This window comes from Polypterus senegalus, chromosome 11 (genome assembly GCF_016835505.1).
Source record: "Polypterus senegalus isolate Bchr_013 chromosome 11, ASM1683550v1, whole genome shotgun sequence".
In the NCBI taxonomy this organism is placed as follows: domain Eukaryota; kingdom Metazoa; phylum Chordata; class Cladistia; order Polypteriformes; family Polypteridae; genus Polypterus; species Polypterus senegalus.
In genome coordinates this window covers 80,691,552-80,709,065 of record NC_053164.1, presented here as the reverse complement: position 1 = coordinate 80,709,065, position 17,514 = coordinate 80,691,552, and the positions used below count along the sequence as shown (strand labels likewise).

Below are 17,514 nucleotides of genomic sequence, written 5' to 3'. Positions count from 1 at the left end.
TTCAAAGGACCTTAACATGAAGGCTGCAACCTTATAAAATGGAATGGAAAAGGCATCAAAAGTGGGGCATGATTAAAATCAAAACCACTAGGGGAAATGCAAACATATTTTAAAGGGAAAAATACAGTACATAAATTAAGCAATAATTTCAGTAAATGTTTACAATCATCAAGTTCTGTAAGTCCTATTGGTCAGTTAAAAAAAATCTTAACAATATATTCACAGAAAACACCAATAATACTTACAGCAAATCGTAGCAGAAGGCATGATTTCCCAACTCCAGAATCACCAATAAGCAGCAATTTGAACAGGTAATCACTGAAATGATTTAATAAAAAAAAAGATTAAAAAAAAAAAATACAGAATTATTACCAAGAAGCACATTAGATACACAAAAATCTATATTAATTTTGATTTATGAAAAAAACAAGACAACCTCAAAGTGAAATCACTTGGCTAACTAGCTGTTATTACTAAAAATGCAAGACATTGCTGGCATTCAGCTATTTTGTGCATTAAACTAGTAAAACATAACATACGTTGTTGATCACCTTTAACCAGATAGTCTTTTAAGAAAACAAAAATATTAATAATTTCAGGGCATTTACAAAAGAAGAGCCTAGCAAAATAAGAAAACAGACCACACACATCCATGTTTTATAATACAGGAATCTATACATATAATTCACTAAGGCAAGACAACCATGGAAAGCCCGCCGACAAGTAAGACACCTATGGAGTATGCAGGAAGGAGCCACGCCCACCAACTCCTGGCACCTCCGAGCCACGTTGACTGTTCATAGAGGCATGTTTCTCACGGAGGTGAATCGCCATATGCAGCGTGTAAAACGGTTTGCGAGGGGTATCCCATGGGATCCTTAAAACAATCCTTTACAACTGAGGTTAAAACACAATGAAGTAAGCAGTCTTTAAAAACCGAGTTTTTGGTTACGACGCACGACCGCGTGCACCATAGCAAACTGTTTTACACGCTACATACAGCAATTCGCATCCGCGACAAACATGCGTCTTCTTAGATGCTCCTGCAGGAACACGGAAAGTCTACGTGAGTCACAGGTGCATATGGACTGTGCAAAGATGACAACGACTCAAGTGACGAGTTGGAGGTGGGCACATGAGTGATGGCGGTCCACCAGTTTTCAGTCACGGACGATTGTGTGTTGGTTCGTTCTGTGCATTGTTATAATGTTGCTTTTCTTGCTGATTTATTACATTACCGATTTTTCAAATGTTAATTTTCTCCCTGTGCTTAAAAACCATGAAAAAAGCAGCCTGATTATGTGGCGTATGGTACGCCGCGGGTTGACTAGTCCTAAATAAACCATTTGTTGTAATCAATAAAATAAACCTGAACATTTTAACAAATAAAACAATAAAACGGACACTGTTAGAAATGTACATGCCAAAAAGTGAATAAAAACTAACATTTAAAGATCATTTGGTAACAGATGATCATTTGGTAGTTTAGATTCCAAAGACTTGGTGGTTAATAAAATGGGGCAGAGGGGAGTGTATGCTATGTGAAATGAAGGCTTGCATCCCATTATCTGAATTACTATATCCCATTACAAGTTGGCAGTGAGAAAGAGCATTCCCTGGCAGCATCAAGGACGAGGCAAGCGCCCCAGATATTATTCCATTGCAGGGCACACTTGCATCCAGATTAATTCTTTTCAGGCAAGTTTATAGCTGCCAACAAACCAAAACTCATACAGTATACCTTTGGAATGTAGAAGTATCATAGTCATATAAAAACGGTAACACCAGGGAGCCAAACTAGCCAGGAACCATATACAGTTAGATCCATAAATATTTAGACGGCGAAACAATTTTGATAATTTTGGCTCTGTGCACCACCACAATGGATTTGAAATGAAGCAATCAAGATATGATTGAAGTGTAGACTTTTAGTTTAAAGTTAAGGTGTTTAACAAAACCAGGCCATTTAGAAAAAACATCCATTTTTATACATGGTTCTCCCCCATCCCCCCATTTTCAAAAGTACTTGGACAAACAAACAATCATGAATATAATAATCCTTTTCAATACTTAATTGAAAATCCTTTGCAGTCAATGACTGCCTGAAGTCTGGAACCCAAGGCCTTCTCCAAGTGCTGAGTTTCCCCCCTACTGATTTTCCAGGCCTTGGTCACTGAAGAATATCCCACTTCAAGGCCTTGAAAAGCACTTAGTTCGCTGTCACAGTATGTTTTATTTCATTGTCCATCTGTACTGTTAAGCATCGTCCTAACAGTTTTAGAGCACTTGTCTGAATCTGAAAAGACAGTAAATCCCTGTACACTTCAGAATTCATCCTGCAACTTTTGCTAGCAGTCATATTGTCAATAATCATCAGTGACACACTCCATTGGCAGTCACGTATGCCCATGCCATAACACTGCCTCCACCATGTTTCACAGATGTGGTATGCTACAGATCATAATGATGGAAAGAGAAGAGAAGGAATCACTTATGGTACACATTAATATTTTTTTCATTTGTCCAAAGAAAACTGGCTTTTTAAAACTATTTTCTGGCAAAGTTGAATCTTTCCTTCCTATGCTTGTGGATTACCAATGATTTGCACCTTGTGGTAAACTCTCTGTCCTACTTTCATGAAATTTTCTCTCTCAATTGTAGACTTTTATAATGATAGGCCAACCTCCCAGACAGTGTGCTTGGTTTACCGAAATGTCTTGAATCGGCTTTTCTTCAACGAAAGAATTCTGCTATCATCAAGCACAATTGTCTTGATGGTTGTTAAGGCCTTCTGGTGTTGCTGAGCTCACCAGTGTGTTCCTTCTCTTAAAAAATGTACCAGATGGTACATTTGACCTTGCCGTTTCTACTATCTCTCTCTCTCTGAAGGGTATGTTTTGTATTCTCTGCATAATAATGCCCCGTTTTTACTTGCATGGACAGCTCTTTGGACCTAATATTGAGATTTCACAGTGACAGCTTCCAAATGTGAATTCTACACTTGTAATCAACTCCAGACCTTCTAACTGCTTAATAGTTAATGAAATAATGAGGGAACTACTCCCACCTGGCTATGGAACAGTTTGTCAGTCAACTGTCCGAATATATTTGAGCCCCCGAATACAGGGAGACCATGTATAAAAATGACTGTCATTCCTAAATGGTTTATACTATATTTCTGTTAAACCCTCTGAACTAACGCTAAAAGCCTACACTTCAATCATGTAATTATTTCTTCAGTTCAAATCCATTGTGGTGGCATATACAGCCAAAACTATAAAAATTGTGTCACTGTCCAAATACTTATGGACCCAACTGTACCACTGTAATATTCCTAAATCAACATTTTAAATGCATGTTCACGGTTATAGAAAATTATTGTTATACAGAATTACTATTGGTGTATGTATTTAATTTCCTATAAAATGTTTTTGTTCTTCTATAACAAGCCAGTATACATTAAACTTGGTCATGGTATGAGAGAAAGTTATATTTAATCAGAAACAGATGCTCAATAAGTCTGCATCAATTTAATACAGTCAGTTTAGGTTGTCCAGAATGGTAAATGTTTGTCAGGTTCCACTACACTCAATAATGTATTATGCAAAATGTAATACAATTATAACTGTAAACTCGAAAATCCTTGTAGTTTTTATGTAAGACAGCAGTACATTTTAACAATAAAAAAATTCATAAAAATGGATTTGTGAAATTAACAATCAACGCTCGGGGGAGGCTTAATGTTCTTGTTGCATAGCACAAGTTTTTGGTGCTGCATGTGAAAGCGCATTTTGTGCTAATAATAATAATAATACATTCTATTCATATAGCACCTTTCCCATGCTCAAGGCACTTCACAGAATCTTAGAAAAAACAGCAGGGTATATGTAACATTGGATAAAAATGTTTTTCCTGAATAGAACAATGAAACAGATAAAGCTTTAAATGGAATAAAGAACAATAAACCAGAGTAAAATACTAAATTCAATACTAAAAGAAAAACCTAACAAATGACCTAATTTGTGATATAACAGACACACACATTATCCTGAGCACCTGGAGAGAGGTAAACTGAAAGAAAGGGCAGAATGTTAATTTAAAAGCCTTCCTAAATAGAGGAGTTTTAAGTTGTCTTTTAAAAGAATGAATGGAGTCAATTGATCTAATTAATTTCGGGATGTCATTCCAAAGTCTGGGTGCTATGGAGCTGAATGCTCTGCCACCCATAGAGTGCAGGTTAGTGTGAGGCACAACAAGATTACCAGAATCAGAGGACGTTAGTAGGCGAACAGGAGCATAGTGATTTAGAAGGTCACTGATGTAGTCTGGTGCAAGGCCATTTAAAATTTTGTAAGTTATTAATATATTTTTACATTCAATCCTGTAAGACACAGGGAGCCAATGAAGGCGAAGCTGGATGTGTGTGATGTGCTCACTGTTGCTGGTTCAAGTAAGGAATCTTGCAGCAGAGTTTTGAATCAAATGGAGCTGTGATATAAGATTAGAAGACATACTAGATTAGAAGTTACTGCAGACATCAGTGGTTCCTTTTCATCAACCACAGCAAAATGGCCAGTGTACCTCATTTCATCATCATTGTAGTCTAGCAGCAAGTATAGACAAAATCATGTGGTCCGAAATTTGTTGACAATATAGATGGAAATGCTTGTATGTAAATTCTGTGACACACATATACATACACATACTGAACTGTACCCTTCCCCACATGAGTAAGCATATGTGCATGGTTGTGAGGCCTGTGATAAGAGACAGAGAGACCAAACTCTATTGGTTCCCACCTCGTGACCACTGCTGCCAAGATAGGCACTGGCTCACAGCAACCCAGCTGCAAGAAGAATAAACAAATGGGTAGGTAAACAACCTTAGCTACAAATATTACATTTTGAGGATGAAGACAAACACCAAATTCCTTTAGTGGGGGCTTTGAATGGTGTTTAAAGGATAGCAATCCATCTTTCAAGCAAAGAAAGAGCAGCAGGATGTTCTCGTTTTATTAGGCTAAACGTATGTGCCTTTCCTACACACTTGCCATGATCAAAGTCCAAAAATAAATGGATCCCAAGTACAAATATTCACATAACGTTTTAGTTTTTATTTTTTGGAAAGCAATTATACATAGTACAGTAAGCACAATTTTACTTTTTTTCACCAGTTCATTGATAATTCCTGGCACCTAGTATAACTATGAGAAAGTCAAAGAAAAAGAATAGTTTTAGAAAATGATTATTTAGAAGAGTTAAGTACACAATTTCAACATTTACTTTCAAGTCAAAACGCCTCAACCATAACTATGTAGTGTTACAACAATGTCATGGACATATGGCAAAGTTCATATAGTGCCCTCCATAATGTTTGGGACAAAGACATTTTTTTCCTTGATTTACCTGCACACTTTACAATTACCAATCAAACAATTCGAATGTGATTAAAGTGCACATTTAAGGGTATTTGCTTACTTTTTGGGTCACACCATGTACAAATTCCAACACTTTTTCCACATTAGTGTGCCAGTATCCATAGCAGGCATAAATGCCCAAGCCATAACACTCCCATCACCATATTTAACAGATGAGGTGGTATGCTTTGGATCTTGGGCAGTTCTTTTAATCTCTGCACTTTACTCTTGCTATCACTCTGATACTAGTTCACCTCTGTCTTGTCTGTCCACAAGACCTTTTTCCAGAACTCTGCAGGCTCATAAGTTATTTTTTCTCAAACTGTTATCTGGTGTGGAGCCAACCCGGACACAGACAGGCGGACATGTAAATCACCACCACACGTTTATTATGTACTAATATTTACAATTATTGAGTCACTCAGACTCAGAATACAGTTCAAATAGTGCACAAACCCCAAATACACAAAGTCCTGGCCTCACAATGCCTTTCTTCGGGCCGCCTCCACAACTCTCTCGTGCCTCGTCCTTCTTCCACCCGACTCCAGCCTTGAATGAAGGGTAGCGGCCCCTTTTATAACAGCCCCGGATGAGCTCCAGGTGTTCCGAATACTCCCCCAATGCCCACGCCCCAGCGTGGCGGAAATGCCGGCTGTTCTCCCGGCAGCTCTCTGGGTGTCCTCTTAATTCTTCCTCCCAGCATTTCCTGGTGTGGCGGAAGTGCTGAGGTAACAGGTCCCCAAGGCATTGGGGCGCCTCCTGGCAGTGACCACGGGCCCCTACAGGGTGGGGCTTCCATGCCCTCAACCCATGGCCCCCAAAGCAACCAGGAAGGCGGCCCCCACGTGATCCAGGGTGGGCGCAGACCCACATCCGGTCCCTCATGGCGTCCCGGCCGGGTCGTGGCCCCTGGCATCCCTGACACTGGCTAACCTGCTTTTGTGGCTAACTAGTGCTTTGAATCTTGCAGCGTGGCCTCTGTAATTCAGTTCATGAAGTGTTCCGCACGCAGTAGTCTCAGACACATACACATCTGCCTACTGAAGACTAACAGACAAGCATTTGGGGCTTTTTCTTTATAGTGAGGACTCTTCTGCAGAGGTCATACATGGTCTACTGTCCCTTTGAGATTGCGTTTTTTTTTTTCTTAATGATATTCCTGGCAGACAATCTAGACAATCCTCAAGTTTTACTGATATCTCTGATGGTTTTATTCTTGGTTTTCAGCCTCATAATGGCTTCTTTGACTTTCATTGGCACAGCTCTTGTCCTCATGTTAAACAGTGGCAGCTGCTGAATCCAAAAGGGTAGAAGCAATGAAACACACCTGAGTAATCATAAACACCTATGATTCCAATTGTCCTAAGTATCATGGTGCCCTTAAATGTGGGGACCACTTATAAAATGGGTTGTTAATTTCTACATGCTGGAACCAAAATGTATGCAAATACCATTATATTAAAGTCTGCAATGTGCACTTTAATCATGTCTGAATTGTTAGATTTGTAATTTTGAACGGTGGAGCAGAGGGACAAAGATTTGTCTTTGTCCCAAACATTATGGAGGGCACTGCAGCTCTCTGAGTATACATCTCAAGGGCTGTTATAATGCCATTAATTATAGAAAAGTTGAGGTTAATGCAGTTAAGAGAATAATGTGTTTAGAGAAAAAAAAAAATTATATATATATATATAAAATTTGGTTAAGTTTGCCCAAAATATATCTTTTCAGAACAGTTACAGACTTTTGCTGCTGAAATATTGGACTTTTTCTTTCTATTGCAGTTTGTATATTGTTATTTGTAAAACACACCTGTATGAAAATGTACTATATAAATAAATACTGTTGGTGTCAGATCTGTGATGGAAAATTTTCTACCATCTACTAATTCTGTTTTGAACCCGTTTAATTCGGGATAATAGGTAAAGCAGACCCTCCGTGAGGTACAATTCTGTCAAATGGTACACTGAGACACGTATCTAAAGCAGGCCAAAGTTTTAACTCTTAAATCATATGATAGTGGTGCTCTTTTTGGCAATAATATTAAAAGGGCACTGATGTTAATAACTTTTGAAAAAAATCTGGTGAAGGGCATTTGCAGCACAATCCTAATCAATAATTTAAGCAAAACTACAGTAGATAAGCTGAGGTTATGGGTGCATAAAATATAAAAAAATAAGACAAAAAGTATTAAGCATATCTTAAGACAGGCCTGAATCCACACCCTTAGCCAGTCACAGTGAACTAATATGATTAAAAGCAAACAGTTGCTTTATTAGGTAGTCTGTTTGCATTTGGATCATCAGGTTTCCAAATACCAATGTAAGTTTCAAAGACCCTGAAAACTTATCCTTGGCTATAACACAGCAAGTCCAAGGGAGCCATGACTAAATCCACCTTGTATCGCCATTTATTACTGATATTTTTACATATTTTTTTTATTTTTAGGAACATTTTGCATACAATTCTAAATTTTACACATACCAATTATGGAGACGGTACACTTGAGAGCATAAAGAAAAATTTTTAAAGAAAAAACAGAAAAATGACAATCTCCAGAATAATGTATGAAGAAGGATTAAAGTATTCAACATACAACAAGCATAGAAAGACAAAGCCTTGACTGTACTAACAGAAATAAACCCTCACATCCGGATTTATGGGTGTGCACTGTCAAGTTTAGTATAAACACCTCCAGGACATCAGGGGAGAAATCAAATGCTGAATTACATTTTCAGGATAAAAAAAAAGCCAATTTTATTCTTACTTGCATTTCATAGCGTATTTAAATATTTAGTATAAAAAAACAGAAAGGAACATTTTCTGGCATTTCAGTTTCAGTAGATGTGTTAATAGTTATTTTAATAAAACGGACACATTTTAAAATAATTCTAAAATATACTTCAAGCAACACCAGTGTGTACACAGTTTAGTAGACAAGTACATTTAAATTAATACAAGACAATAGAAAGTTTGTAAGATTACATATTCTGATAATGCTAACTTGTGCCAAAAACTGATCATTTAGACATGTGATTTTCAAAGTAATGACTGTCAAATGTTAAGGGAACTTTAAAGACTGGCTCAACTTTGCCCTACACTGCTGCAAACAAAGTTTAACCTGGCAGTTGTTTAAATATTTTCTGTCTGAAAAAGTTTCCATTTTGTTTTTATTAAATTTACGTTATTGGGTTCCTTTTTCAATTAAAGTACAGTTCATTAAATGAAGGGAAATTAATTAAAATTCACATTAGTATATTATTACACAGCATGCAATTCACAGGCCCACACCTAGGAAATTCTGGGCCCCAGGCAACTGACAGAGTTCGGGCCCCTTTCGTGTTCCAAATATGTGCGTATATTTAAAAAAAAAAAAAAAAAAAATTCGAAAAAGGGTGGGCCCCTATCTAGCTCAGGCCCCTGACAAGTGTCATGGTTGTTTACCCAGGTGTGGGCCTGGAATTCATTACACAAGCATGGAATATCATACATATTTACAAATAAAATTCCAAAACATAGACATAAAATATTTATATAGCAGATTAAATACATCTGGAGATTCTTAATCCTACCATAAAAAGGTAATAAAACTATTTTATTCTACATTAATGTTAAAGCCAGGGAGCCATGTAGAAAAGGAAAACACTCCACCCAGCAAAAGTAGGTCAAACATTTTATTGGGCTTCTACACTTCTGAAGAAAGAAGTAAAAAATTCAGTATATTTGAAACAAAAGTGCAAGTTTCTGTTAATTATTTCAAAGAAGGGGTCTCTTTAAGTCTGGTTATTAAACAAAAGTAACAGCTTGTATAAATGTTATACCTGATTTTATTTGTGGACATTTTAGAAGTTGTGAGCACTGTTTAGAGATATCATGCATTTGCAAGTTTTATAACAAGTAGGGTATACAGGATACATGCGAAATGACTATATTGCAATAGCTGAAACACACCACTGGAATAATTACTTGCACATGTGCAAGGAAAAAAGGATATAAGGAAAAAAAAAAGTTATATATTGTCTGAATGATGTCATCTTTACATTATGTAAAGGTGTGATGAAGTGTTCATTTCTGTTATCTGAACTCTAAACAAAATAAGTTACCCGGCCTGTCACCTTTTAGAAACATACAGAAAGTATAAACTGAGGACTATTTATGCCAGGAAGACAAAAGTCTGAAAAGATCACATATTAAAATCTCATCCCAGGTAAGGGGGCTGGAATCCCAAAAGGTTTTCTTATCTGCTAGAAAATGAACTGTGGCAAAAATAGTCAACAGCTGCGTTCATTAGGTTTGCTATTTTGCACAATCATTAAAACATATTGATGCATAAACTATACTGTAAGGGAGAAACTGAAGAAAAGTAGAACACATTCAAAGAAACAAGTAAACAAGATATATGCTACTCCATTTGCACTGTTCACAAAAGCTGTAAAAAGAACCACTTCATCTTTTAAAATACCTAGCCACAAAAACAACAAACTATCTTGAAACAAACAGCCCAGTTTCTAATGGATGGTTCATTCAGATAAGGTCCAACATTGGTATGCAACAAGATGGCAATTTTCTGATCAAACCTACACTAACCTCAGGTGTTTGTAAATTGGTAGTTGTTTTGAGATTTGGATTTGCAAATAGGTAGAAATGGAAGGTCGAGGTGTGGGTTGATCAGTTGTGATTGAAAACAACCTCAGTTCACAACCAAAACCAAACTTTATGTCAATATTTACAGGATCATCAACTGGGCAATGAGAATGCAACATGTAAATAAGCATGTTAATTCTCAGGGTTGCCTCTACTGTTGTTGTCAAGCTGGAACAATGTTTCCTTGGCAACAGAAACAGAGGATATCTATACTTGATGGAACACTAGGATTCAATTTCAATGCACCATCTGTCATTTACTCTCAAAATTGATACAAAGTTGTACACATAGGTAATAAAAAGCCCACAAAACATACAACTGTCTGTGTGAAAATAGTTTATATTTAGTGGTGAGAACAACTTTCTGAATCCTTTACAATTATCTATATTCATGATTTAACAAAAATGTGGGTTATCCTCACAATAATGGTTATAGAAACATCCATTGTCTATGTAAGAAAAATGATATGAACCCCCTGAATTTAATCAAATGGCAGTGACTACTTTAAAAACAACTGCTTAGCATTCTGGCATTTGTTGAGCATTCTCACATACCAGAACAACAGAGGTTTCTCTCTATTGTTTTTATCTAGCTAGTATTTTTGGACTGGAAAAGCTGCTCAATGTAATTAACAGTGGATCTTTAACTGTGCCTTTTCAAAACACATTTTACTTAATTTTTTAAAGATTTACTTTTAAGCAAATCATTGTTGGGTACACAAGCAAATTCTGTTAAGTTTCACCTCATTAATGGATAACCAAATATTGTCATGTGGAATTTTCTGGTACAAACCAAAATTCACAGTTTGCTCATTTAGAGCAAGGAGTGGGGAAAATTTCAACACCACACTTAATGGTTGGGATGCTGATCTTTGTTATTAATTTTATCTTAAAAGCACTGGACGAGAAATTAGTTAAAGTTATATTTGTAGCACAAAAACAGATGAGCAAAAATGTATTCGATCTAACAGTCTCTGAAATTTGACATCTGCCAAGAATTTTCATTTTGGTGCATAAGTAAAAATAATACCTCTGTTTAATACCTAAAAATAGATCTGTCAGAGTTGCAAAAGAATTCCAACTTGTGTAGCCACAGTGAGTGCTCATTTTAAGGACAGTCAGCTACCTAAAAGAGTGACATAAACAGCAAGAAAACAAGGGTACTGTGAGAGTCTGTGAGCAGCACGGTGGGACAGCGCTACAAATATACACACGCTCTTCTCATTCAAATTTTGTGTAGGACGCATAGATCACGCTGCCTTCCCTCAGGTACAGTGTACTTCTGCTAAACTAGCAGAGCACAGTAATCTTGCATGCCTCCTGCGGTGAAAGTGAGTGTGCCGGACAGTTTTTTTGTCAGGCACAAAAGATTAAGAAAAAGTAAAGGGACAGCTGCTTTTTGGTGCTTTGAAGAAATTTCTGCAAATGTTTGGAGCCAATTGACAATTTTGATTTACATCGATGATGCATACAGCCAACTGGTGATAGACGAGATCACTTATCACTGGCACAGCTCTACCCTGAAAGTACAAGTTTGACATCAAGTTGAACTTGATTATTTAGGCTCACCTTTGTCTTTAGTAGTATGCACCAGTTGACATCAGAAGCTCTCTGGTTACGATCAAAAGAAAGTTCGGAAGGGCTAAGAATAAAAACAATGCTTGGATCAAGTGGGCAAGTCTTCTTAATTGCTGGACCATTTTCAGCTTGACATTACCACTATTAAATGTAAAAAGAGAGTGTCTTTTTTGCTTAAGTAGTGTGTACTGCTTTTTTTAACTATGCCATGCAAGTGGCAACTGCAAGCAGAAGTCAAAGGGATACAACCGAGTGAAAGCGACTATGAGTTATCAGTGATGTCATACTGATTGCCATGTACTTACCTGCTAACACAACAATAAGCAATGCTTCCAGTCTACACAGGTTAACTAGCAAAACAGATCCAATGACTTAGGTTGAGAGCATGCACTAATACACTTTGTTGCAACACCAACCACACGACAAACCAACTCAGGGTCCAAAATTAGGCCCCGAGTGCAGCCATACAACGGATGACACCTCAGCACCACACTACTTCAAATTGAACAGTGTGAGGTTTTTTGCAGTGGCTGGAGTGCTAATCCCATCTCCAACTCCTGAGTTTTCTCTGCAAGTTGGAGAATGTGCTTGCAGGGCTGGACGCAGTTTAATGTCATACCCAAGAAGGAGCAATTACAGGTTAAGGGCTTTGCTCAAGGGCCCAACAGAGCGGAATTGCTTCTGGCATTTACGGGATTCAAAAGGGCAACCTTCCAATTGCCAGCGTAGATCCCTAGCCACAGAGCCACCACTCTGTCCCATTGATGTAGATACAGTTTTATAAAGCATTAGTAAAGAAACATTGATTGTTCACACTGTTCTTTATGTATTTATGTAGTTAAGAAATTGGACTTTGTGTTAACTGGTCAAACTTATGATATAGGCATAAATCTTAACTGAATTCCTTGAGCTACTACTTGTTTTACAATGCTATAGGCTGTGCATACTTAAATGTGCCTTGCATATTGCTGCAGTAATTTCTAATCTACAATATTGTCTAAAGACAGTTTGCATATGATGTCTTTCTGATTATTAGGACATAACTCAATGTGAATTTTCCAGTTTAATCTCACCCTCGGGACAGCGAGTTATTGCAGATAATAATTTTGAGGACACAGGTGTAAACCACTAGTAGTGCAGGGTGAGGACTATGAAAAGTCTGCTACATTATATGAAGCATAGGCCATCCATAACTGTCAAGCAATGCTTGCTGTTACAACAAAGTATTGCACTCCTCTCTCAGTAGACTCGCATAGGGTGACAAACATGCTGCACAGCTTCATTTGTATCTGAAAAACAAGCTAATTCACATTTTGTGCACTGCTACTGGGAAATATTTTTGAAAAGGATGAAATATAGGGCACTTTCACACCTAAATATGCATCTTGACCTAGATACATATTTCTTCACCTAGAATCATGAAAAAAAATGTAGGCAGATATATTTCAATTGATTTCAAGTTACAAGTAATAGGGGAAAACACCCAAGGTTCACATGTTGGCACAGTGTTGCAGTGGTTAGCTCTGGTGCTCCCAAACTCCAGGAGATCTGGGTTTAATTTCTACTCTGGAAATTGTGTGCAGAGTTTCCATATTCTGCATGTGTCTATGCAGGCTTTGCTCAAATACTCCAGAGACCTTCCATGTCCCCAAGACTCTAAACTATTCACATTCAAGAGAGTGTGGGTTAAAATCAGACACTGCAACATGATGTCTGCTGTCCAATCCAGGACTGGCTACTGCCTTAGGCTAGATATGATCATGATAGGCTATATAGCTCCAGGAGATCTTTTAGACAAAACAGATATTACAGTCTTTAAAAAAAAAAAAAAACACAACACGTTACAAAAAGACATTGTTAAAATAACTGATACATTATTTTACTTCAATTATTTTTGATTCTCATAATACTTACTATGAAAGGTGCTATGTAAACTAAAGATTAGTGATTATATTATACACATTTTCTTCAGGTGCTTTTTAATGGAGATTTCAATGAAAGTCATAAAAGTGAAGATTTGATCACTTCAATAGGTTTTAAAATATGTTTTTAAAACCACATTTTGATATATAATGCTACAATGCAAAATATTAATGAAAGTTTTACTTAAATATAAAGTATCACAATAATATTTTACTCCGCTAACCATGTCATTCCATAACTACATTTTCTTCTAGGTCAAATACTTAATGTCTCATCATATTGGTTTTCATATCAAACAATCTTACCTTTTGACTAGAAACCAAACTTTATTCTTCTTTTTTTTACCAAAATGATGCTCAGTTTAAATGGTATTTCTCATTTGTAGCAAAGATAGATCACTAACTAAACTGTAAAAAAAAAAAGCTGACACTTAACAATCGGTATGTGCTATTATTCCAGAGCTGGAGTTTTGACAACTAGCCGAGTCCATTCCCAAATAATGATTTTTGACATTAAAAGTTATAGTGCTGGATTTCCCATATCTCTGCCAGTTTTACTGTAAACAAGGTCATTCCAGATGTGAGCAAACGTATAAATATAAGCATTATTCTTTGTCACAATGGCTTTTTTTGTCCTCTATCAAAAGAAATTTTAAAAATGAGACAAGTAAAACAATGTATGCAAGGCCTAAGACCCAGGTGCATTCAGTGACCAAGTTAACAGATTTGAAAGTTGGCACATTTCATACTTTTATTTATTTACTTAAATTTAATGGTCAAGTTATTTTTGATTATTAAATTGTTTTATAACAATGAGTCATATTGAAAAGAAATATCAACACTAGTATGCAATTATATATGTTAGTAGACTACATTAAATATGTGCTTTTTAACAGCATTTTACATTGGAATTAAAATCAAGGAACAAACAGGTTTGTAGGTGGTGCAATAGCTTTCATACACAGCAGACTGCAATTCAAGATATGTGAAAATGGCATTGATTGATGTGCGTTAGTTGTGGAGGGTCTGTGACCAATTTTTGTTCATTTTCTTAAGCATAATTTTTGTGAAAGTAATTAGCAATAGAAAAATATCTATTAATACAATATGACCAATACTACCACAAAATCAGTATCAATATTAACATATGAAAGGAAAAAAGAAAATGCAATAAGTTCCCCAACTAGCTATTAATATTAGTTTAAACACAATCTTTTGTTAAAATTACATAATATGAATGCTACACAATGGGCCAGAAGATAAGGGGCTTGCTGAGAATGTGTGTAACTGGGACTGAAGAATCAGGTGCTTATGCCACTGAAGCCTCCCACTTCCTGACAACACAGTCCATTTTTACACCCATTCTGTGTGTTTATATCACTTAGGACAGTCATACCTTTTCTGTGTTATTAATTAGTTCAAGCACCATTTAGCTGCAGGTTGATGACATTCTTCACAGATAATATCATTCAATTAATTCAGTCTAATATATGCTTATATAACTGTTTTCCCCTTTCACTTATTTGCTGAGAAGTTGCTTTTTTTTGTACTCTTATTAGTTAACTTACATAAAGCAGCAGGAGACGATGCTGCTGTGTGTATGTGTGGGTGTGTGCAAGTGCGCTCTACCTGGCATTTGACTCACTTGCATTGGGCACCCAAGTGGTTGTCACATGAATTAAAAAGAAAAATATGTTCAAGAAACCACTCTCAAGGTAAAATTGAAAAACTGAAACTAATTCCTAAGATTTTCGAGTATGCAAATTAGCCACAGCTTTTCAATAAGAAATTTTGAAATTTTAAAACTTTTTATACAGCACAACTTGCTCAAGACACTTAACCGAAATATTAAATGTCGCAACAAATTTCTTTGAAGATTAAGTGTGCCACATCTCAACAAATTTGGTCCACAGCTGTCAAAGTTGTTTCATTTGTACAGACAGACAGACATGGAATTTTGCAATAGGCGCTTCACACATTATATGTGAATGCACCTAAACAATGTTAAAAATAATAAAATGTTTTAAATCATGCCAACCTAGTTTTTGCTAGAAAGCCGAAAAGAGATAGAGATATATATATATAATAATAATATATATAACCTTCCATAGTAAACATCTTCCCAAAGTGATTTTCATGTAGAACATACTACTGTTAGCAATACGGAACTGGAATGATTTATAAAGCGACTTGAACAAAGGCTCTAAATTATAGTTAAATTATGTCTTAAAAAGGGATTGGTCAGCACTGTCAATGACCTGCAAATGTTATGGGACTGCATGTAAGAATTAAAATAGAATCAATAGTTGCGTTCGTACTGTTATCTTTCTGTTCCTAGTTGTCATCTGGAGGCCTGGTTTTTATTAAGGACCATGACCTGGACACTCCCATAATAGACATAATGGTAGGGAGGACCATTAAGAGTGTGAAAGAGGGGACATGACTAAATAAAGTGGGCATGTTATGCATTTTGTTGGGTGGAATGGTGCATCTAACCTTTAGTGGCTGCAGACTGGCCCAGATATTCAAAAAATTTAAACTTTTTAGTATACCCAATACAATAAAGACACAACAGAAGCACTACAAGGATTATTTTGGGATGATTAAACTTTATGCAAGCTTAAAATCACAAAAGAATAACTGCAACCTAGAGCAAAGAACAAAATACAGAATGTCAATGTATATTATTCAACTTTTTAATTTTTTTTAGAATCAAGTTAAAAAAGAAAATGTGATAATGGCAACCCTTTCATACTACATTGCAGACTGCTGTGGTCTTGTTTCCCGGAAAGAAATAAAAGGTTGCATGACTCCAGATAAAAAGTGTGCATGCTACAAGCCTACAATATTTTCAGACCAACCAAAACTGCAGTCTCATTAGAGATGACAAGGGGTTCCAAAAATTACTGGAACAATGTTGCCCAAAATCAGGAGGTTTCTAGCATGATACAGTGTTCCATCTGTGCCATATTTAAATCATTTTTTGAACGATCACAACCACAGATTCATTGCCTTGTATACTGAAAGGCTGAGCTACAGACAGGTGAAATCACCACATCCACATGATAAAATAAAAAGTTATATAAACTGTTAAAGCATTCAAAACTTTGTGGTACAGGCTGGCTCACTATTTTAAAGACAAATTTGCACACAGCTATTCAAGAATAATCTTTTAGCTTGATATCTCTGCTTTGTGGAACTCTCTCAGTATGCCTGTCAGGCTGAAAGCTCAAAGATACCTTTTATTTCAAAGTCTTGTCTAAAGTTATTTTCTTATATTTAGTTTGCTTTGAAAATGCCTGCCGTAATTTATTTGGCTCTTATTTTACTGTCATTAGTCTCTTATGTGTGTTGAAGTGGCTCTAAGGTTATGGATCTGTGTTGGTATCCAGAAGGTTGCCAGTTTGAATCCCTGTTACTGCCAAAAGAGATCCTACTCTGCTGGACCTTTGAACCTGCAATTGCTCCAGGGGTGCTGTACAATGGCTAACCCTGCCCTCTGACCCTCAAGGGGTGTGGGAAAAAATAAACTCCTAATACAAGATATTGTATAAGGCGAAGTAAAGAATTAACTTAACTTGGACAATAGGACATCTGCAATCACTCCTATTTTTATTTTCCATGACATCTTGAATTGTGAAGATCCTGTATTTTGCATTATCCACTTTGCAATCATGTTTGCCACTTAAGTGCATTAATAGGATGCCAGCTGTGAAAGACACTGTAGAATCAAGAATGGTTGATGTGTGGCTCTGATGAAGCATATGCTTTAATGCTGAAATGTGCCAAGCATGTTTCAAAGTCTGAACACTCATAAATCACTAGGGTTGTGTCAGCATTCGACATCAGCATGAAGGGGTTTCAAATAAAAATGTAAGAATTTCAATCTTATCAAACTTTTTTTTGTTTAATGCATTCTGTTTCTTAAAAACCCAACTACCATGATGACCCCAAT

At 36.4% G+C, this 17,514-nt stretch overlaps 1 protein-coding gene across 1 annotated transcript in view; it reads right to left on the bottom strand.

The window, feature by feature from the left end:
- The window catches only part of LOC120539253 (ras-related protein Rab-1A-like), a 38,432-nt gene that overhangs the window by 18,351 nt on the left and 2,567 nt on the right, over positions 1–17,514 (bottom strand). The window contains exon 2 of the mRNA XM_039769154.1: positions 246–318. Within this exon, the coding sequence (XP_039625088.1) occupies positions 246–318 (73 nt within the window). The remainder of the gene's footprint in view (positions 1–245; positions 319–17,514) is intronic.